Raw genomic sequence first — 23,450 nt, 5'->3', positions numbered from 1 at the left:
TCTTTGATGTTTCACTGCATAAAGCTTTTGCATTTATTTTTCAACTGTCAATCTGATATTCCTGCAAACCTGTATTGTAAATTATTTCCTTTATTAAAATAAGGAGCTCTATTGCAAATATAAAATGCATAAACAGGCTGTTTCCTGTACTACTTTGTTTTATCAACCACAGGATGTTGGTAATTCGTTCATACAATATTACACTTTTTGGCACAGGAATATGGTGGTAAGCTGGTAGTATTGCACTGTTACCGAAATTAAAGTTTGAATTGTGAGGATGGCAGAGTACTGTGCACAACTACACAAGCTCTGTACTTCTTATTTAATTGAATTTAGAATTAGGGCAGCATGATGGTGCAGTGGGTAGCACTGTCGCCTCACAGCAAGAAGGGCCTGAGTTTGAAAGGCCTGGACCTATCTGTGTGGATTTTGCATGTTCTCCCTGTGTCCGCGTGGGTTTCCTCTGGGTACTCCGGTTTCCTCCCACAGTCCAAAGACATGCAGGTCGGCTAATTGGAGACGCTAAATTGCTCATAGATATGAGTGTGCGAGTGAATGGTGAGTGAATGGTCGGTGTGCCCTGTGAAAGATTAGTGGCCTATCCAGGGTGTATTACTGCCTCTAGCCCAATGCACGCAGGGATATGCTCTAGTACCCCCGCAACCCTGCCCAGGACAAGCGGGTATAGATGATGGATGGATGGACGGCTGTAATGATGGCTTTTTTATTTATTGTATCTGTCTTATTTTAATTTCCTAATTTTACTATAGTATATTGTGTAATCTTATGTCCTGTTGGTTTTACTCTGCTTTTATTCTTGTCCTCAAATGTGAAGCACCATATAATCGTCCCAGGGCCTTAAAGGATTTTGTCTGTCTCTAAAAACACGACTCCTTCTGAATGCTCTTAGAATGATGACTCGTTCTTCGACAAGAACCTCTTACAAATGGTTAATTTCTGCTTTTGTGTGTGTGATTTCACATTGTGGCTTACAGGCTACATCCATGTTATCCAGCTAACGCTTAAACTTTTGCAGGTTTGGGTATGAGATTCTGTTGCCCCAGTTACTAGTCTGGCTATTGTGAACTGGCTTTGTGAAACCAAAAACCGAGTTTCTCTCAAAATGTCATCAAACGGGTTAACCCAGGTTAACAATCAGGTTAATTGAGTGGGCCACGTACGTGAAACTGTCCCCAGCTAATTCAATAATCCTGCTTTGTGAAACTGGGCCCAGGTTTACAGTTTAATTGCGCTTTGTGAGGTACACGCAGGTTTACTGCTTAATTGCAATTCATGAAATGCCCCCAGCTATTCTCTTTGTAAGCCTGATTTTCTAGACACTACAATGATGAATGATGGTGTCTAGCACTACCACTAGGTGGCAGTGCCACACAGTTCTGCTAATATATGCATTGAACCAAATCTCAGCTTTTTTTTAGTGCTGTTACACAATTGAAGGTTAAAGTTCTGTGGCCATTTTGAAGCCCTTTTTCAGCTTTATAACCTACATCTTTACTCATATTTCACTTACAATCTTTTGTTTCCTCGTGCTTCTCTTCTCATTATAGTTGATTCACTGCAAATATGACCCAGTTACCCACACATGAACTCACAAAACTACACCATCATGACCAATCCTCTTTTAGCCTCATGGGAAATGCATCTCATTCCTGTAAATATATAGTATGTTTATATTTAAAAATAAGCAGCCCTAATAGCTGGCAGATAACTGGATTACTGTGCAAAGGCAAGAGAAGGCAAGGCAGATGAAGATGCACATTGACGTTTCATGGCCCACCAGCTGACTGATCTCCGCTGCCCTACTTTCACCATGTCAGAACACACACTCTCAAGCTCTCTTTATTCACCATGTCTATCTCTCTCTCTCCCTCTCTCTCTCTCTCTACCCCACCACCCCTGTCTCTGTCTCTCTCTCTCTCTATTCAATAAACATGTCAGCACACACACACACACCTCAACTCTTTTTAATTCCCACTGTCAACACACAGACTCAAATTATTTTTATTTCTGGTGATAAAACACATTTATTGGAAACTGTGGCAATGTAAAAAAGGTGAAAAGTGGCTTTGGGTTTAGTTACAGCACCACTGGCCAATACTGACAGGTGTCAAGGGTTACATCAGCAGTTTAAGATTGGCTATTATACCAGCTAGAACCACACAACTCTTACACTGATATGGCATTCACACTACCATGGAAGTTACACAGTCTCACCACTCTTGCACAGTTACAGAACTCTTGCACAGCTACATGACTCTCCCTCAGTTACACAACTCCCACACAATCGCACAACTCCAACACAGTCACACAGCTCCCATGCAAACATACAACCCTAACCCACCTACCCAACTCACTTGCCCTGTACGCTATCACACAAATACAGAACTAACACTCCTTTGGTTCTTACACAGTGAACCCAAATCATTCACAGCCACACAGCTCTTGCACAACTCTTATGCTATTCTTAAACAGATGCATTCCAAGACCGTGTCAAAGTCACAGACAGTATCATAAAAGCTGCACAATCTTGCATTAGGACAGCAGGAGCTTGAATCTGAAGGAAGTAGAAACATTTCATGTTTACAAACCAAATGCAAGAAAAAACAAACGGTAGAAAATAGGAGATTGAGGAAAGTTGGTAGGGTTGGGTAGGTCACGATATTGTGTATACCTTTTATACACATTGTGTACAGGAGGGATACAGTGACATGATTGGGTAGGGGAGGTTATGGTTAGAGTTGAGGGTGTTCATTTTAATGTTATGCTTATGGCTGCAATGGTAAGACTGGCAGGGAGGGGCTTGGGTTGGCTCAGGGATAACATGCAAGCCATTTTTGTAGAAAAGACTTGTTCTGTCATCTGTTCTCATTTTGTCACAGAAATGTGTCCTCTTTCTCGATAAATCCTCAGGACACTGCAGATTTACTGTCAAGGCATGCAACAGAAAGCAAAACACACATTCACGCACACACACACACACACACACACACACACACACACACACACATACCACACAGGGTGTTGGCTGGCACCTATTTTTTTGAGAAGAATTGACATATACCCACATCATTCTTTGTAATAGAATGACTCAAAAATTAATGTCAAATCCATTAATACTGAAAATCCAGCCAGTTCAGTCAGAGCACAGTTGAAGGTTTTAACATTGAATGGAGGTTTGAACAGAGATGTACTATCTGTGGGTGTAACTCATGACTGCGCCATACGAGGATCTTCTACAGAAACAGGAGACTGGTGTCATATGTTTGGTTGTACAATGTAAAAACCTTTTTTATGGCTCGCTGCTGGACCTTTAATCCATCCAATCAACTACAAATCAGAAGCGCTGTGAATATCAGGACAGTGACAGGTCAGGGGTCAGAGTGGATCTATACCTGAGTTAGTGTGGATCAATAGCTGAGGACACATGGGTCTGTAACTGAAGCAATGTGGATATCTGAGGGCGTATGAGTGTGTAATGGAAGCAGTGTGAACTTCTGAGGGTGTATGAGTGTGTAACTGAGCAGTGTGAACTTCAGAGGGTGTAGGAGTGTGTAACTGAAGCAGTGTGGATTTCAGAGGGTGTATGAGTGTGTAACTGAAGCAGTGTGGATTTCTGAGGGTGTATGAGTGTAACTGAAGCAGTGTGGATTTCTGAGGGTGTATGAGTGTGTAACTGAAGCAGTGTGGATTTCTGAGGGTGCATGAGTGTGTAACTGAAGCAGTGTGGATTTCTGAGGGTGTATGAGTGTAACTGAAGCAGTGTGGATTTCTGAGGGTGTATGAGTGTGTAACTGAAGCAGTGTGGATTTCTGAGGGTGTATGAGTGTGTAACTGAAGCAGTGTGGATTTCTGAGGGTGTATGAGTGTGTACCTGAAGCAGTGTGGATTTCAGAGGGTGTATGAGTGTGTAACTGAAGCAATGTGGATTTCTGAGGGTGTATGAGTGTGTACCTGAAGCAGTGTGGATTTCAGAGGGTGTATGAGTGTGTAACTGAAGCAGTGTAGATTTCAGAGGGTGTATGAGTGTGTAACTGAGCAGTGTAAACTTCAGAGGGTGTATGAGTGTGTAACTGAAGCAGTGTGGATTTCAGAGGGTGTATGAGTGTGTAACTGAAGCAGTGTGGATTTCAGAGGGTGTATGAGTGTGTAACTGAGCAGTGTAAACTTCAGAGGGTGTATGAGTGTGTAACTGAAGCAGTGTGGATTTCAGAGGGTGTATGAGTGTGTAACTGAAGCAGTGTGGATTTCTGAGGGTGTATGGGTATGTAACTGAAGCAACGTGGATTTCTGCAGGGAACAGCGCAGTGACTTTTTTGCACATCATTTCTGTGCCACTGCATAAGCTTATGTTTAATTACTTTTTTTTTAATTACTTAGATTCATGCTCTCCAGAGAACACTTGAAATAACTCAGTCTGGTGGAACTCAAATATACACAATCAAGAACACATTCATTAGGAGATCTCTATTAATATAGTTAGAAAAATACTTTAAACAAAAGAAATCCCTTGCTGTACTGTATGTGCCTATTATACTTTTTGGAGCATTTAAAAAAGGAAACTTCTAGAAGGTTCCATCAATGGGCAAATACTGAAAGAACACATACATTATATTACTGATTTTCATACAATAGAAATATTTTTGCAGACAAAAAAGAGCTTAAAATTGATCCTGTACTGACTGCCTTTACCGAAAGTTTGAGTGTGGGGGGGGTGACTTGAGGAGGACAGGGGGTCTGGTGGGTGGTGGGAGGCAGGGAGCTTGGAGATGTACAGGGGCTGTGGAGGGCATTCAGGGAATTTTTCGAGTGCACATAGGAATTTGAGGGTGTATGTGTCACAGTTCAGGGCCTACACAGTGGTCTCATTCTTCCAGGGTCCAGTCCGTATGTTTCCTGTACTGTCTGAGCTGTACTGGAAGTCCTCCTGCAAGGTGCTGCTGAGAGTTCTGTTCTGATTGGTGGGTTCTTGCAGGAGGGAGTGGGGAGGGCCACATGGGTCCATTTCCAGGTGAAGGGGCATGTCTTCATCTGCAGTCTTGGCACAGCTATATGGCATGGTGCTCTCCGGCGGGCATACACTGCCCAGGGAGGTGGATTTGGAACAGCAGGCATGATGGTGGCACGCATGTTCCTCGAGCTCGCCGTGACACATGTGTCCCTGGAACCCGCCGCGGCAGGCGTGGCCCTCGTGCACGCTGTGCGGGCTGTCCAGATGAGAGCTGTGCACGCTGCTGTCCACGCTGGTGGAGGCCATGTGGTAGGCATAGTCTCGCAGCATGCCTGGGCGGGGCCTGCCGTAGGGGCGGAGCTTAGTCCTGTCCTTCAGGCAGCTCTGCAGGGGCAGAGGGGGTGAGGCCAGCGGACGGGACTCCTCCTCCAGGAGCTGCTGGCTGCGCAGCACCGCGCAGCAAGGCCCGGCGTGGCTCACCTTGCAGTGGGCAGAGGGCATGTGAACATGGGGCGTCAGCAAGGCCTTTCCGGGACAGGGGGACCCCTCGTGGCAGTGGACCATGGCCCGTGCAGGCACGTCCCCGTTGGTGTCGGTCTTGGGCGGGGCCTCTGCGCTGCGGTGGGATGGGCAGCAGGCCCACCAGCGGTGCCAGACGTCGTCACGCTTCGCACAGTGCTGGATGAGCAGGAAGAGGCCCAGCGTGACGGAGCAGGCCCCATACAGGCAGCTGAAGATCATGTCCAGGAAGTGTCCCTGCCACACGGCCAACGCGCCAAAGCTCCAGGTGGCGAGGAAGAGGAGGAGGGTGAAGGCGGCTGTGCGCAGCTGGGCCCTGAGGGAGTGCTCATTGGCTAGCATGGAAGGGTTGATGGCCGAGCAGCCCACGTGGGCATCGGCGGGGTCGCCTGGGTCGCCCCCGTGGCAGTGGCCCACCTCGCCCGAGGCCAGCCGCTGCTGCTCCTCCGTCATCGGCCTCAGCTCATACCGGACCTCCGGGTGGCGCTTCAGGTGCACGTACGTGCACATGAAGTACGCACAAGACACCAGGACAATGAGCCCCACGGGACCGTAGAATGCAGCCAGGCTGGTCTCCCACGACATCCAGCAACTGCGAAAAGCGCAGCAGAGTAATTACCGATGTGAGGAAATGGTTCCACAGATGGGGCACATCGCAAGCGTATGCTCCCTGACTGCGGGAATCTCACGGCACAGCATGCCCTGCTATCACACTCGGTCATTAAGCAAGATGGTAAATTGAATATCTGTTCATAATGCTCAATTAGTTTTTTTTTTTCTCTCCAGAGAAAAAAAAGGGCCTAATTCTTACTATTGACATCAGGCATAGGCAAAAGGAAACATTTCGGAAAGTGAATGTGTGATTGAAGCTCAGTGAGACATTGGACCAAATGAGCTGATCCTTGGGCTCCAGGAAGGAGACACCATTTGCACACTGATGTTTGGTAGGAGACACAGATGTTAGGTAGGAGACACACTGATGTTTGGTAGGAGACACACCGATGTTAGATAGGAGACACACTGATGTTAGATAGGAGACACACTGATGTTTGGTAGGAGACACACTGATGTTAAATAGGAGACATACTGATGTTAGGTAGGAGACACACTGATGTTTGGTAGGAGACACACTAATGTTTTGTAGGAGACACACTGATGTTTGGTAGGAGACATACTGATGTTAGATGGGAAACATAATGATGTTAGATAGGAGACACACAGATGTTTGGTAGAAGACACACTGATGTTTGGAAGGAGACACACTGATGTTTGGTAGAAGACACACAGATGTTAGGTAGGAGACACACTGATGTTTGGTAGGAGACACACTGATGTTAGGTAGGAGACAAACTGATGTTTGGTAGGAGACACAGATGTTAGGTAGGAGACACTAATGTTTGGTAGGAGACACACTGATTTTAGATAGGAGACATACTGATGTTTGGTAGGAGACAAACTGATGTTTGGTAGGAGACACAGATGTTAGGTAGGAGACACACTAATGTTTGGTAGGAGACACACTGATGTTAGATAGGAGACATACTGATGTTAGGTAGGAGACACACTAATGTTTGGTAGGAGACACACTGATGTTTGGTAGGAGACATACTGATGTTAGATAGGAGACATAATGATGTTAGGAGACACACAGATGTTTGGTAGAAGACACTGATGTTTGGAAGGAGACACTGATGTTAGGTAGGAGACACACTGATGTTTGGTAGGAGACAATCTGATGTTTGGTAGGAGACACAGATGTTAGATAGGAGACACACTGATGTTAGGTAGGAGACACACTGATGTTTGGTGTGATTGTGAACAAGTGAATAGGAACAGTAACAGCAAATAATTGGTAAGGGTTGGAAATATGAGTTAGAAAATTGCAGACAATCCAATTTATTCGTCAAAAATGTCATTCAACCACAGCTAGGGCTCCGGGCTGAACACACAGACAAACATATAGAGACAAATTAGGCTGGCACTCACTACAGGGCTTCCTCTCGGCTGCCATAGTGATCTATGTTAATGCCTGCTGTCACTCCACAAGCAATGAGGGGCACTCCACCACTGACTACATAAAATCTGCCAAGAGGGAGAGAGAGGGGGGGAAGGAAGAGAAAAAGCAAGAGAGAGAGAGAAAGAGGTAGTAGAGAGAAAGAGAGAGTGAGGAGGGTAGAGAGAAAGCGAGAGAGAGAGAGAGAGAGAGAGAGAGAGAGAAGGTTATGCAGGCTTTGTGACATGCCACACTCCAGTAAATGTAATTGGCTTTTGACAGTCTTAATGTGTTGTGCGAGTCAGAACCAGAATATAAAAATGGGCCTGAACAGAATCTTACTGCATCCTTCACAGGGCTGTGATTCAGCAGATTTCTCCCCTTCCTGCATAAGCTTCTTCTCTTCCTGTATAAACTCCTAAAATTCCCATACATCTAACAGGCTTACTTGCCACCCATAGGACTCTGTTAATCTGATCCGTAGCAGTATCATACATAAGCTATGAGCTATCTTTTTTTGGTAGGGGGGGGGGGGGGGCTTGAGTAAATAACAGTCCTGTTTTCTGTGTATTCCTCACTTGCTGGCAGGGCTTCACATTACCAGGTTACGCTGACGTTACACTTTTTGTTTTGCAAATCTATGCTCAATAACAATAACAATAACATTAGAATGTCAAGTTGCTATAACATAAAACTTGTTGACTAGCTACAGACTAAGCATCCTGCCTAAGGCTGCATTCACACCAAATCAGGCAATGTGGCAGGGTTGTGCGGCGGTGTGGGCATGTCACTACATGGCCCATTGGTGTGACGTCGTGTTGTGAACTTTAACCGCCCCCCCCCCATTTCCTGTCCGCTAAAAGAAAAAAAAAAGGAAAAAAACGCAAACCGAAGGAAGCTTCTTGCTATTGTTATTTTGCAGCGTAGACTGCCAGCCAGATGCAGACCTCGAAGCTAGGTACACAAAATAAACCAAGTGAGGACACAACTCGGAGAGTATCATCGTTTGGTCCATGAACTCCATAGTGCTAGGTACAATAAACTAACATGCAAGAACTGCTAAATAGCGAATCTTTTATACAGCTTAATTCCGACGTTCGGAATTGATATTTAGCTAGTAGACTAATTATTGTTTCGGTACTCGTCCCATTACCCGGTACTGTCAAATCACAATGACAATAATAAAATCAAATCTTAGGAAATTAATCGCGTCAGTCATTCATCTGACAGTTGCTCGGTAAACAGCGGACTGCTACATGGTAATTTAAACAACTTATGTGATTGGCCACTGCAGGATGACGTCGGGTTGCGTTCCAGCAAAAGTTGATTCTGATTCAACTTTCTTGCCGCAGGCCGCTGCGTTTTTTTCGGCACCCCATGTGGTCAACCACTGCCGCAGCCTAAACGCACTACCCCCATTCAAATGAATGGGAAGACTGCCGTTTTTGCCGCACAACCCTGCGGCAAGCTGATCTGGTGTGAATGCAGTCTAACCCTAAGACTGATACTCCACATTGCCAGATACTGTTCCTCGTTGCCCCATAATGCTTTACATTCCCAGATAATTTTCAGGACTGACTGCAACAGCCCCCTAACTTTTGGAGTGATATATCTGCATAATCTACAAGTATCACCTCTGTCCCAATGTCAGTGTAACACATATCAGAACTATAACAGTAATTACATAATTTCTGTTATCATTTACCTACATTAACATAAAACAGGAACAAGACTCTGTTATTGTGGTGTTTCTGTAGTATTTTAGTATTTTTCTTCGTTGAAGCTGTGACAAATTTAGAATATGAAAGGGAAGAACAATGCAAGGATTTATTTAGAGTATATTAAATCATAACAAAACAAAAAGGAATTAAAATGGTTTCAAATCCATGACATAGAGATTCAGAACCATCTCCATTTAAATGTGAGATGAATGATCACTGCACTTTTTATTCCAACTCTGGTACTACAGCAGAATAAAATATAAATTACAATTTGAAAGTGACACATTTTATTAAGTATTCCTGACCCAATTGTGGTGGGTGTGGCCTGTGTGTAGGGGTATGATAAATATATCTCACACTATTTTGGTGGGTGTGGCCTGTGTATGGGGGTGTGTTAAATTCTGCTCACCGTATTATGATGGGTGCGGTCTTTGGTTGTCGTGGGGGCTCCCCATCCTGGGCCTGGGGGGCTCTCTTGGTTACCTTGGCTACCAACTGATAAAGGCACCTGGCCGTGACACAAAGCCACAGCAGGGTGGATAGAGAGGAGTAGTGCAGAGCCACACCCACCTGCATTACACAGAAAATATAACTTATATGTGTGCATACACACACACAGACACACACACACCTACATGCACAAACGCATGTGTGCACACATGCTCACAGACGCTAACTATCTCCCTTAAGATCATTTACAGTCCTTCCGAACGGCTGTAACACACTGCACAGACAAATGATTATGAGGCATGCTGCTAATAGAAAGGTTTAAAGGCTTGCAGGAGAAAGAAAGATTAACTGAATTTGGGAATTATTAGTCAATTATTAGACAGACAGAAGGATCTACAGTCAGGTCCATAAATATTTGGACATTGACAAAGTTATTGTTATTTTAGTTGTCTACCACAGCATATTGGAGTTGAAATTAAATTATTAATATGAGCTCAAAGTGCAGACCTTCAGCTTTAATTTAACTGAAGGTATTTACATCCAAATCGAGTGAACGGTGTGGGAATTACAGCACTTTTTATATGTGCCCCCCCCCCCCTTTTTAAGGGACCAAAGGTAATTGGACAATTGGGTGCTCAGCTGTTCCACGGCCAGGTGTGTGTTATTCCCTCATTATTTCATTTACAAGTAAGCAGATAAAAGGTCTAGAATTGATTTCACGTGTGCCATTTGCATTTGGAATCTGTTGCTGTTAACTCTCAATACAAAGTCCAAAGAGCGGTCACTATCGGTGAAGCAAGCCATCATTAGGCTGAAAAGAACAAAAAACCCATCAGAGAGATAGCAAAAATGTTAGGTGTGGCCAAATCAACTATTTGGTACATTCTTAAAAAGAAAGAACGCACTGGTGAGCTCAGGAACACCAAAAGGCCCGGAAGACCATGGAAAACAACGGTGGTGGATGGCAGAAGAATACCTTCCCTGGTGAAGAAAAACCCCTTCACAACAGTTGGCCAGATCAAGAACACCCTCCAGGAAGTAGGCGTATCTGTGTCAAAGTCAACAACCAAGAGAAGACTTCACCAGAGTAAATACAGAGGGTTTACCACAACATGTAAACCATTGGTAAGCCTCAAAAACAGGAAGACCAGATTAGAGTTTGCCAAAAAAACATAAAAAAGCCTGTACAGTTCTGGAACAACATCATATGGACAGATGAAACGAAGGTCAACTTGTACCAGAATGATGGGAAGGGAAGAGTATGCAGAAGGGAAGGAACTGCTCATTATTCAACGCATACCACGTCATCTGTGAAGCATGGTGGAGGTAGTGTTATGGCGTGGGCATGTATGGCTGCCACTGGAACTGGTTCCCTTGTATTTATTGATGATGTGACTGCTGACAAAAGCAGCAGGATGAATTCTGAAGTGTATAGGGATATATTATCTGCTCAGATTCAGCCAAATGCTTCAAAACTCATTGGATGGGGCTTCACAGTGCAGATGGACAATGACCCGCAGCATACTGCGAACGCAACCCAAGACTTTTTTAAGGCAAAGAAGTGGAATGTTCTGCAATGGCCAAGTCAATCACCTGGCCTGAATCCAATTGAGCATGCATTTCACTTGCTGAAGGAAAAACTGAAGGAAAAACGCCCCAAGGACAAGCAGGAACTGAAGACAGCTGCAGTAGAGGCCTGGCAGAGCATCACCAGGGAAGAAACCCAGCGTCTGGTGATGTCTATGGGTTCAAGACTTCAGGCAGTCATTGACTGCAAAGGATTTGCAACCAAGTATTAAAAATGACAATTAATTTATGATTATGTTTGTCCAATTACTTTTGAGCCCCTAAAATTGAGGGGGGGGGGGGGGCTATGTATAAAAATGGTTGTAATTCCTACATTGTTCATACAATATTTTTGACAAAACCCTTAAATGCTGAAAGTCTACACTTACATCACATCTTGATTGTTTCATTTCAAATCCATTGTGGTGGCGTACAGAGCCAAAATGATGAAAATTGTCACTGTCCAAATACTTAAGGACCTGACTGTAATATTGGCCTAATGCTATAAAGCTGACTGTGCCCCAACTGCAGTGCTATAGCAGCCTGAAAAAACACACATGCATTCTGCATCCTTGCAACACTAGCCCAACATAACACTTATATTTTAGGGCCTCGTGGGCAAGTTGGGAATTAAAGAAGGGCTGAGGGTGATGCGCTTGTCTCACTGGTGGATTGCTTCCATACCTGAAAACATTTGTCTCTAAGAGCATGCAACACCTATCTGACAGCATGAACAAAACAAAGCCTGGTCCACATGAGGCAGAGCATTGTGTGCTAGTTTAGCCTTTGGTCCACCTCACTAACATGTATAATCAATTTCCTGAATCTAGGATACTCACGGCCTGACAGATACGTGGGTATTTGATTCGGTTGATGCCAGAGGCAAAAATAGCGAATGTTACGGCTGTGTAGAAATAGAGGTTGACAAGCACGTGCCACCCCTTCCTGCTGATTCGGATTGTGCTGCCAAAAAGAGCAGAAAACAGATTTGATAAAAGGAATGAAATGAGAGTGAAAATCAGACTGAAGATCTATTGCCTATGGCTCTAGGCTGCTGCGGTCAGCAGTCTGGAGACTGACCTGTCTCTTTAAAGAGCAGCCTGTAGTTGTGTGAGATAAGTTCAGCTTTAGAGATGTCTGTGGTCATATGTGATGAGCAGTGCTTTAGAGGTGTCTGTAGTCGTATGTGATGAGCAGTGCTTTAGAGGTGCCTGTGGTCATATGTGATGAGCTGTGCTTCAGAAAGCTGCCTGTGGTCATATGTGATGAGCTGTGCTTTAGAGATGCCTGTGGTCGTATGTGATGAGCAGTGCTTTAGAGGTGCCTGTGGTCGTATGTGATGAGCAGTGCTTTAGAGGTGCCTGTGGTCGTATGTGATGAGCAGTGCTTTAGAGGTGTCTGTGGTCATATGTGATGAGCTGTGCTTTAGAGGTGTCTGTGGTCGTATGTGATGAGCAGTGCTTTAGAGGTGCCTGTGGTCGTATGTGATGAGCAGTGCTTTAGAGGTGTCTGTGGTCGTATGTGATGAGCAGTGCTTTAGAGGTGTCTGTAGTCGTATGTGATGAGCAGTGCTTTAGAGGTGTCTGTGGTCATATGTGATGAGCTGTGCTTTAGAGGTGTCTGTGGTCGTATGTGATGAGCAGTGCTTTAGAGGTGCCTGTGGTCGTATGTGATGAGCAGTGCTTTAGAGGTGTCTGTGGTCGTATGTGATGAGCAGTGCTTTAGAGGTGTCTGTAGTCGTATATGATGAGCAGTGCTTTAGAGATGTCTGTGGTCGTATGTGATGAGCAGTGCTTTAGAGATGTCTGTGGTTGTATATGATGAGCTGTGCTTTAGAGAGCTGCCTGTGGTTGTGTGTGATGAGCTGTGATTGAGAGAGTTGTCTGGTCGTATGTGCTGTGCCCGTGGTCAAATGTGTAGGGGTGTCTGTGGTTGTGTGTGATGTCCAGTACTTTTGAGAAGTTTGACAGAGTGGCTATATCTGCTCTGACTCAAGTCTCAGGAGAAGAGGATCTCTATACACATCTCCCACAAACTTCCCTTTCCTGAAGTTGCTGTTAGACAACACAATTTATCTGAATCATTCAATGTTTTTGCAGAAGATCAAAGACTCTGCAGTTACATCACACCTTTCCAAATCACATACAAACACATTATTTAGAAAGAAACCCACAACCATATCTACACTTTAAATTGATGACAAAATAGGGCATTTGTGGAGTAAGTGAAGTTGTACCTGTGGTGTAGGTGTGTGGCAGTGAATGTGTGGGATAACGGAGGCTGTACATGTGGTGTAGGTGTGGAGTAAGGTAGGCTCTACTAGAGATGTAGGTCTGGGTTAGTGAAGTTGTGTAGTAAGGGAGGTTATACCTGTGGTGCACCAAGTAGGTGAGGATGGACACCACCAGACATAGCAGTAGGACAGCTGTACAGGCATACACCACAGGGTGCAGGTAATCCCCAGGATATGGGGGGAATGACAGCGCCCTCTTCAGGTCCTGAAGAAGATTGGAGCATACAGACACAATGTATTAATCACTCATAACTAGGGCCACCAGTTTGTCTCTGCTTGTTTTCTTGCATGTAGTTCTATCCTTCACCAACAAGAGGTTGATAGCCTTTTTGTCAAGCTTTGTGTCAAACAGCTGTCCCACCCCAATCATCAACATTGCTATTGTAATTACCACTAATCTAGCTCAGATAATGATTGACAGTGATGTGTGCAAGCAGATTTAGGCCAATGATTATTTAACACCATGGACATGCAGAATTATTTTGAAGAGTTGTAGTTTTTGTTTGAAGGAATGGAAAATATTAATGTTAAAAATTACACCAGCTATATAACATTTATTATGTACAGAAATAGTTAAATACATAATAAATAATCATATTTTATTAAAAATAAAATTATTTGCAGCATTAAAAAAGGTATATTAAAATCAATAAATAAAAATGAATAATGTCATGTACACCATGTCATGTACAGAATTCAAATGAAAATTCAAGGTTATAAATTCTGAATGATTTGATCACAGTCAGTGTTGTAGCAGTCTTCTGTCACTGAGTGACGATGGTTGATGAAAACAATGGACAAGTATGGTTTTGCCTATTTCTTCAGTGGGATCCCACACATTGTTGTATCGGAGACACCTTCACATTTTCTTGTGAAAGTAATTTGCAATTGACCAGCTTAGATCTGCATTTCAGTCTAGGGGGAGGGTTGTCATGTCAAGTCTGCACAGTTGCTGGGGATCAAAAATCCTGACAACCTTAACTAAATTGTGAGTTTCTCTGCAGACTCATTGAATGGTCAGATAAATTGGTGGTTCATTGTTTTGTCTGGGCTGTGCATCTGCTGAGCCAGTGCATGACAGTCATTTGTACACCGTTAAACTTTAATACTAGGTTTCATACGTTCTGATGTCACAACTTTCAAATCACTTAGTCATGTCAACCAGACTCTATTTTACACTTTCAGCGATTAGCGAGAGCTGTGTCTCCAACCCTTTATCACAACAATGCACTGAGGGATAAAAAAAGTGGGCAATCATAGCTACCTGTGCTTGTCAACAAGCAATTTTTTAATGCCATCTGCAAGTTAGGAGTAATTCACAGAAGCAGAGTGTATCAGCAAGGAAACCTTTCAAATCAGTTGTGGTGGATTTTCCTTGAAGGACAGTAAAATATGTAAAACATAATTGTCTGTCACGTCTGTTGATTAATCTGTGTGACAGATATGCAGTTGGTTTCATCATTTTTTAAATTTCGATTTTATGCAAATCAGCAGTATATGTCACATTCTGTCAATGGTGTGCAGTTGATTGAACTGCTCTGCTGTTTATTACATGCTTGTTTAAAAATACACATAATTTGGGATCATCAACTTTTTGCACATTTGGAAAGTCATGAAATACATCCAGCCATTACTCAATGCTGTCTTTTGCCCTGCTTACAAATAATTCCCCCTTGATGTAGATCTTAGAAATTAATTGATGTTTATTTGTTTTAGTTGTTTGCCAGCCTTATTATCTTGTGATTTATTGTGAAATTGTAAGTAGAATGAAATAAATTTAATCAATGTGTTTGCAGTTTGGTCAATTTTAAAACATCATCAGGCATGATAAATATAACATTGCTAATATTGCACTTGCTTTGCTAGCACTGGTGTGAAATTCTGTTAATGACTCTACAGCAGAGTTATGTTATTTGCACTGCAGTAGAGTTCTGGTATTTACAGTGCAGCAGAGTTCTATTAATTATATGACAGTAGTTATGTTAATTATACTGCCAAAGAGTTCTGTTATTTGCACTGCAGTATGGAATTCTTTTATTTATATAACTACAGAGTTATTTTTTGCACTGCGGCAGAGTTCTGGTATTTACACTGCAGTAGAGTCCTATTATATATGTGACAGTAGAGCTGTGTTATTTACACAACAGTAGACGTCTTTAATTTACACACAACACAACATTTTTTGCGTTTCAACATTTGGTCTTATGCAGAATTCCTTATCCGGATTACATTTTTACATAAAATCAATTTATATAACCAAATATTTTACTGAAGCAACTCGGCTTAAGTACCTTGCTCAAAGGCACAATGACTGAGCCCCAGCTGGGAATCAAACCCACAGCCTTTTGAGTTACAAGCCCAGGGCCCAGTACAAGACAGAGTGTTTTGTATTTAGAAATGAATCTTACTTGGGTTTGTATTATGTGACCTTAATACAGTGCCAAAACAAATAGCTGGTAATAATTCCCTATTATAAATTAAATTATAATTTAATATATTTAGTAAAGAAGAGTGTCTGAGGGTGAAATGGATTCACTATATCATCTGTACATCTCTTTAAATGGGAAGAAAAAGCATACAGTAAGCTTAATGGACACAGAAGCCGTATGTTGTTTCTATCTCTGAGATTAGTTCCACACCTTGATCTAGGAAATAAGTGTTACTAAAAATGTATTCTACTTCTGGCAGACAGAATTTGCATTGAACAAACAGCCAATTTCAGTCCCTTGAAGGAAAAATTGACAACCCATCAGGGGTGTAATGATTTTGTGAATAAGAACATACAGTTGAGGCCAAAAGTATACATACACCTAGGCTAAAGACATTCAAAATCAATTTTTCACAACTCCACACATTTCATGTTACCATACATTTCCTGTGGTAAGTCAATTAGGGTATCTACTTTATTTCCATAAGAGGTCATTTCAAAATAATAGCTAAGAGATAGATTTATTTCAGCTTTTACGTTCTATATCAGATTTTCAGTGGGTCAAAAGTTTACATACACTTTGTTAATATTTGGTGGCATTGCATTTTAATTGTTTAACCTGAATCAAATGCTTGGGGTAGCATTCCACAAGCTTCTCATAATACATTGCCGGAATTTTTCTCCATTCCTCCTGACAGAACTGGTGTAACTCAGTCAGGTTTGTGGGCCTCCTTGCTTGGCCACACTTTTTCAGTTCAGTCTACAAATTTTCTATGGGATTCAGGTTAGGGCTTTGAGATGGCCACTCCAATACTTTCACTTTGTTGTCTTTAAGCCATTTTGTTTCCACTTTTGAGGTATGCTTAGGATCATTGTCCTGCCGGAAGACCCAGTTGCAACCAACTTTTAACCTTCTAGCTGATGTCTTGAGCTGTTGCTTCAGTACTTCTAGATAATCCTCCTTCCTCATGATGCCATCTATTTTCTGAAGTGCACCAGTCCCTTTTCCAGTAGTCTGGAAAAGCATGTAGCATGTACTTTCGGGGGCAAAAGGGAGGAGTCGCCTGCTGCTGGAAGCCAGCGGCGGCTTCCCTATTGGTTAATCGAACTGTCTGTCTCAGTGTGCCGGCTCTCCCTCCCCCTCCCCCACCCACCCCCGACACTCCCTCTGTTGTGACTATCGATTCAATTTAAATGTTCCAATGTAGTCACTTGCATAGGTGGAAAAGAATGTTCTTGATGCGTATCCAGTGAGTGAGCGAATGTCCAAACAATGACGTATGTTTGGGCGATCTTCCCATTCATTGCAGAATGATGATGGTTACAGACAGAAATTGATTACCATGATGAGATGATCGTGAATGTGAAGTGATCCAGATTAGTTGCTGCTTAACAGTTACTTGATTATTATTCCATTGTATTTGCAGTTTATGCTATGCCGTGCTCACGCTTACAGCAAGAACCGTGTGTTCCTCGCCACCTATGCTCAAAAGACTTCCTGTTCACCTGTGACCTATAAACACCTGACTAAAATCACCTGACCAAAGTTACCTCATAGACTGAGTAGATACTACCATTTAGTGGTCTAAATGTTAATCTATAAATAAACATGCTAAATGGCTCCTACACACCGGCCCCATAATTGGGTTGGTGTGCACCTGCAATTACCCTATTAAAATTATCAAAGGAGCCAGAAGGTGTATGTTTATGTTGATCTTCAATCTTCTTTTGGCCAGAGGTTACTAGCACATAGCCAAGTTGGGATCTGGTCTTTACCACCAGTCCTTATGCCTCCAACAGCATACAGAGTTTAGTGACAGGCCTTTCCAGGTAGCCCGTCTTGGTTCTCTGTCTCAGGCTCTTCCTGTGGAGCCTCAGGCTCTTCCTGGGTTCTCTGTCTCAGGTTCTTCCTGTGGAGCCTCAAGGCCTTCCCGTGGAGCCTTAGGCTCTTCCCTTGACATCCCAACTTCATCAGAAGACTTCTCATTAAAGTCTTGACTATACTGAGCAATCAACAGATTCTCCACTCAGGTAATGGAAATTCTGTTGGCAGTGACTGTAGGGCAGCTACTCTTCTCCAAGTCACTCTCACCTCCTCTTAGTGGACCGTTCACAACCCACCCCAGTAAGGTTCGGACGGCATAGGGTCCATTGTCACAGCTGTTGATAGTTTCCCATGGTTCAAGAAGCTTTGGGGCATTGGTGCCAATCAGCAAATCCACCTCAGCATCAAGATAGGGAGCTTTGGTCTTTTGCAAGATGAGGCCATCTTCTGAGGTCTTCCTGGGTCACAATGTTGTCTTTGGTGACAGGCATGCTCTTTTGAGTATAGACATCAGGGAGATCAAAAAACCGGTCACTGTTGTAACTAGAGACCTCCAATTAGGTCAAGACAAGGGTGTTCACAGTGTTCTCCTGGCCCATGGTACAGAAAAATATGCTGGTTTTGGTGCCATTTAAATTCAGCTTCCTCATTAGATGTTCTGTACAGATGGTGGCTGAACTACCTGGGTCCAAGAAAGCATATGTTTCCAAGATGCTGTTTCCACTCTTTGCTTTGACTTGTACCGGTACAATTGAGAGAACACAGTCTTGTTTCTCTGTCCCAGTACGAGCACAGGTCTGCTGAGATACAAGGGCACTGCTTAGTCGTTGCTCTTCAGATGTTTTAAGCTTAGCTGTGATGTGGAGTATTGTGGGATGTTTTAGGTTGCACACACTGCATGTGATGCGATTTTTACAATGCTTGCTTATGTGTCCAGGTTTTAAACAGCAAAGGCAAATTCCATTCTCTCTGAAGAGATCAATCCTTTCACGGTGGGTCATCTTCTTGAGCCGTGCACATTGCTCTAGAGTATGACCACCTTTACATGCACAACAAAAAACAGACTTGCTCATAGATGGAGTGGAAGCCTGCTGCTCTGTATACCTCAGAGGTGTTGATGGCTGCCACAGTGGCAAAGCATCTTTCTTTGCCGACAGCACTCCTGTAGCTCACAGGTAACAGCCCTCCACCTTTCCTTCAACCTGTATGGTAGCTTCACTGCAATGAGCCTGAAGTTGGATGGCACATTCATCTCTTCCATATACTGTAAACTTTCCATCATATTACAGCACCCTCTTAAGAACAATGAAAATCCATGCAGAGAGCCGACATCCTCCGACTTTATTATAGGCCAGCACAGGGCCTTTTGCATGTAAGCTGCTGCAATTTTCATTTCATTTTCAAAGTGTTCCTTTAAAAGATTCTTGGCTCTTTCATAGCCTTGATCCTCCGGCATATGATAGCAGCAGCTCCTGGCCAACTCTCTTGGCTGCCCTCTGGTGTACTGTTCCATGTAGTATAGGTGATCTTGAATATTTGTTGTTTTTCTTTCAATGCCTTGCTCGAAATCTCTGATAAAAGATCCACATTGCAGAGGGTCACCATCGAATACTGGTATGGCTCTTGGTGGAAGAGATGCTGAGTGTTGTTGTTGAACCAGTTGAGCAGTAATTTCAATTTGGCGTTGAATGATATTGTCGATGTTCTGTCCTGTGTTTCCATGTGACATATGAGTTGTAGGAACATTATGGCTCCTATAGTCCTGTTGTGAGTCACTGAATCCTGTATTGTTTCTTTCTGTCCTATGAGAGATATACATTTGTTGCCTTGAGGAGAAAATGTTTGGGAGTTGGTAGAGTGGACATTGTTCTTGGGTTTGTGCATGCTTGCTTTCTTTAGGACGTCCACCTAGGGATGTTGAATGATGCTGTTGTGACACTGGAACTGGTTGAGGTATGTTTGTATGACGTGCCTGTGATCTCATTTCTCTGCTGCAGTATGAATTCATGCCATCAGATGGTGCCCCTCTGGCACTTCCCACTTGACTGGTTTCCAGTATGGACAACTTAGCACTGGTAGTTGCTAGTTCAGTTTCTATTGCCAGTTGTTCCTTTTTCCTTCTGAGTCTGTCCAGCTCCATGCGCAGGTGTTCCTCTTCTGCTTCTACAGCATGTTTTTTCTCGAGAGCAGCCATGTGTTGAACAAGTGCTGCTCTTTCAGCTTTCGCCCTTATACAAGCAGAGGAAGTGGTACTTGACATTTTAGAGATGGCGGATGAGTGAGATTTGCGATTTGTGGAGACATTACATACAATGGGCCTCATTCACCAACCGTTCTTAAGAAGAATTTTCTTCTTAAAACCCACTTACGCAGTTTTCACAAAGATTCTGACATTCACCAATGTTTTCTTATTTGGGATTTATTCTTAGATAAGAACAAAATCTGTGCACACTCAAGATCACACTTACGCACATTTGAGTGCCGACATGTTTGTGCAAAACAATTGGTTATTGCGTTTCCTTCAATCTACAGTCGTATAATATTATAGGATTTAAATTACAATAATATTTTTATCATTTATAATATTTTTTAATAATTATTTTCATTATTTTACAAAGCATTAAGGTGCCAGGTTCCACCTCAGAGGGTGGTTGCCTCAGCGGGAGTTCATTTGTAAATAAATAAATTTTGTCTCAGATTTGACATCAAACCATTTAATTTTACTTCATCAGTTGTGCGCCCTTCTCCGGATACAGCGTTAACTGAACGAGTAATAGCATCCCATGCATCTTTTTTTGTGTTATTTTATGTCCACTACTGATGCTACTAAATATGACAGATCGTTTGCTGTTCACTTTCCACAGCAATATCTCCACTTCAGAACTGCTGAAGTTTTTCTTACATTTGGAGTCCGGTGCTCCACCGTCTTTAGATTTTCGTTTCGGCATCATTGACTTTGTTCGCTCTCAACTTTTCTTTTCGATTTCTGTGTGCACACGGCCCTGCAGTCTCATGCCCTTTTATGGGGATTGGCGGGGAGTTTACCTATGCTAAATAGTAACAACTGGCACGCGCTTTACATTTACGAGGACAATGGGATTCATCATTTTAAGAACACGTGTGAACAATTCTGCAGTTTAAGAACACGTGAATCTGACGTAGACTTTTTCTTAGGATCTTTCTTAAGAACAAATTTAAGAAAAAACCTAGGAAGATATTGGTGAATGAGGCCCACTGTCATCAGGTCCTACGTCAGAGTTCATCACTGATGCATTATCTTTATTTTCATCCTCCATATGACAAGATTTTCCAGCATCCAACAGCTAATCACTTGAATGAGGCAAGAATATTTAATTATTTTTACTTTAGTGTCCAAACCAGGTTTGTTGTTTTTTGTATTCATCTTCAGGCATTGCCATTTCCATTAATGAAGAATGGGTTTCAACATCAACAGTAACAACATTTTCAAAACATCCATTTTGATAGCTTTTTAGTTCAATATGACATTTGCATTGAAATTCAGTTGCAGCCAAGTTCAAAAACGTTCATAAAGTAAGTCCTCGAGCAGAGTTAATCAACGAGTGTGCGTGCGTCACACGCAACAGGACAAGCTAGTTCAAACCGCATAGGCCTGTAGTTCAATGATCCGAACAATCAAATTCCCATACAAAAACACAAGCAAGCCAGACCAAGTGTTCCAATTTCCATTCATATATGCCATGGTTTTTTCCAATAAAAACCAAACTGCATACAACAACTCAATGCACCTCCAAACGTTCGGCAAGAGAAAAGCATAGCTTTCTCGGTGCCTCTCTTACCTTGCCTTCGGATTTGCAGCGGAGTTTTGGCGACTCGTAGTGCTTGTGATGAAGGCGATTCCAATCCTCCAATGCGTCCTTTCCAGCGTCCTTATCCGCTGGATCCTCTGCTCCGTTCTTTTCCTCAGGGCAGGTTCTTACTTATGTTGTGACTATCGATTTAATTTAAATGTTCCAATGTAGTCACTTGCATAGGTGGAAAAGAATGTTCTTGACGCCTATCCAGGGAGTGAGTGACTGTCCAAACAATGACGTATCTTTGGGCGATGTTCCCATTTATTGCAGAATGATGATGGTTACAGACAGAAATAGATTACCGTGATGAGATGATCGTGAACGTGAAGTGATCCAGATTAGTTGCTGCTTAACAGAGTTACTTGATTATTGTTCCATTGTATTTGCAGTTTATGCTATGTCGTGCTCATGCTTACGGTAAGAACTGTGTGTTCCCCACCACCTATGCTCAAAAGACTTCCTGTTCACCTGTGACCTATACACACCTGACTAACATCACCTGACCAAAGTTACCTCATAGACTGCGTAGATACTACCATCTAGTGGTCTAAATGTTAATCTATAAATAAACATACTAAATGGCTCCTACGCCCTCTGTTCCGTGTGTGCTGCAATCTCAGTCCCGAACACACCAGCGAAACGGACAAAGCTATCGAGCTAACCCAAATTACCTGCTAAAAACAGAATTATGGACAAATTCGAAGAAGATTTTAATTATGTTATATCACAGACATGCCAAATACATGGAGTGACTTTGTTGAAGGACCTTCAGCGCATGTGTTTGGATACGCTGTTATCGAACAGAGATGTACTTGCTTGCTTGCCTACAGGATTTGGCAAAAGTTAAAATTTTCAAGCGTGGCCAACGGTATGCAGTCTGCTATCAAATAAATACCCAGAAAAATGGCCAGAAGAAGCAATGTTTTTGATGTTTGCCCATCACAATCAATAATGGAGGAGCAAGTGGAATTGTTGAACCAAAATGGAATTAAATAAATAAATTTATCAGCGATAAATAAATTGTGTTTGTTTCTTTTATTCTCGAACCGCAGACTCTGCATATCTCGGTGATGAACTTTTATGGTGTGGTCGGTGCTCTGACATTAACACCATTTTCCCCAAATAGTGGCAAACGGTTGCGGGGCTGTGGAAAAGTTTGCCTTGGTAATGTTTTTCCGGTGCACACCAAAATTGTCACCACATTTGGAGTGCCGCCCCGCTGCACTCTAATTGGTTGGGAAAATACAACTATCCCGGGAAGGTTAGCTCCTTCGTTTATGCCTAGAACGTTAAGGTATCGGCCAGGCTCTGATAAATGAAGTGAAAAAAGAGACTGGCTCGCGAGGCTACTTTTCCAGCAAAACACCCCCAAAACATGATGCTGCCACCCCCATGCTTCACATTTGGGATGGTGTTCTTCAGATTAAAAGCCTCACCCTTTTTCCTCCATACATAGTGCTGATCATTATGGCCAAACAGTTAAATTTTTGTTTCATCTGACCAGAGAACACTCCTCCAAAATGCTAGGTCTTTGTCCTGGTGATCACCTGCAAGCCTCATTCTGGCTTTTTATGCCGGTCTTGGAGTAGGGGCTTCTTCCTTGCACAACAGCCTTTCAGGCCACGGTGATGTAGGATTCTCGTAATGGTGGATGTAGATACGTTGGTACCTGATGCCTCCAACTCCTTCACGAGTTTCATTGTTGTTGTCTTGGGGTTCAGTTTCGGACCAAAGTTCGTCCAGCCCTGGGAGTTCATTTGTGCCTCCTTCCTGAACGTTGCAGTGTCTGTGTGGTCCCAAGATTTTTATATTTGCATACAATTGTTTGTACAGATGCTAGTGGTACCTTCAGT

The 23,450-nt window shown here is 42.9% G+C and overlaps 1 protein-coding gene across 1 annotated transcript; it reads right to left on the bottom strand.

Annotated features, from left to right (window-relative positions):
• Nucleotides 1–1,747: 1,747 nt before the first annotated feature.
• Nucleotides 1,748–23,354, bottom strand: adgra1a (adhesion G protein-coupled receptor A1a). Its single transcript, XM_064325148.1, has 7 exons — nt 23,267–23,354; nt 21,583–21,722; nt 13,589–13,716; nt 12,058–12,181; nt 9,612–9,772; nt 7,475–7,570; nt 1,748–6,080 (listed from the first exon to the last, which is right to left on the bottom strand). Exons 1-7 carry the CDS (start codon nt 23,352–23,354, stop codon nt 4,871–4,873), a joined length of 1,947 nt encoding a protein of 648 aa, XP_064181218.1. The 3' UTR covers nt 1,748–4,870.
• Between the last annotated feature and the right edge of the window lie 96 nt (nt 23,355–23,450).

Source organism: Anguilla rostrata, chromosome 2, assembly GCF_018555375.3.
Source record: "Anguilla rostrata isolate EN2019 chromosome 2, ASM1855537v3, whole genome shotgun sequence".
NCBI classification, from domain to species: domain Eukaryota; kingdom Metazoa; phylum Chordata; class Actinopteri; order Anguilliformes; family Anguillidae; genus Anguilla; species Anguilla rostrata.
The sequence above is the reverse complement of the archived record's forward strand: the minus strand, read 5'-3'. Positions and strand labels throughout refer to the sequence as shown.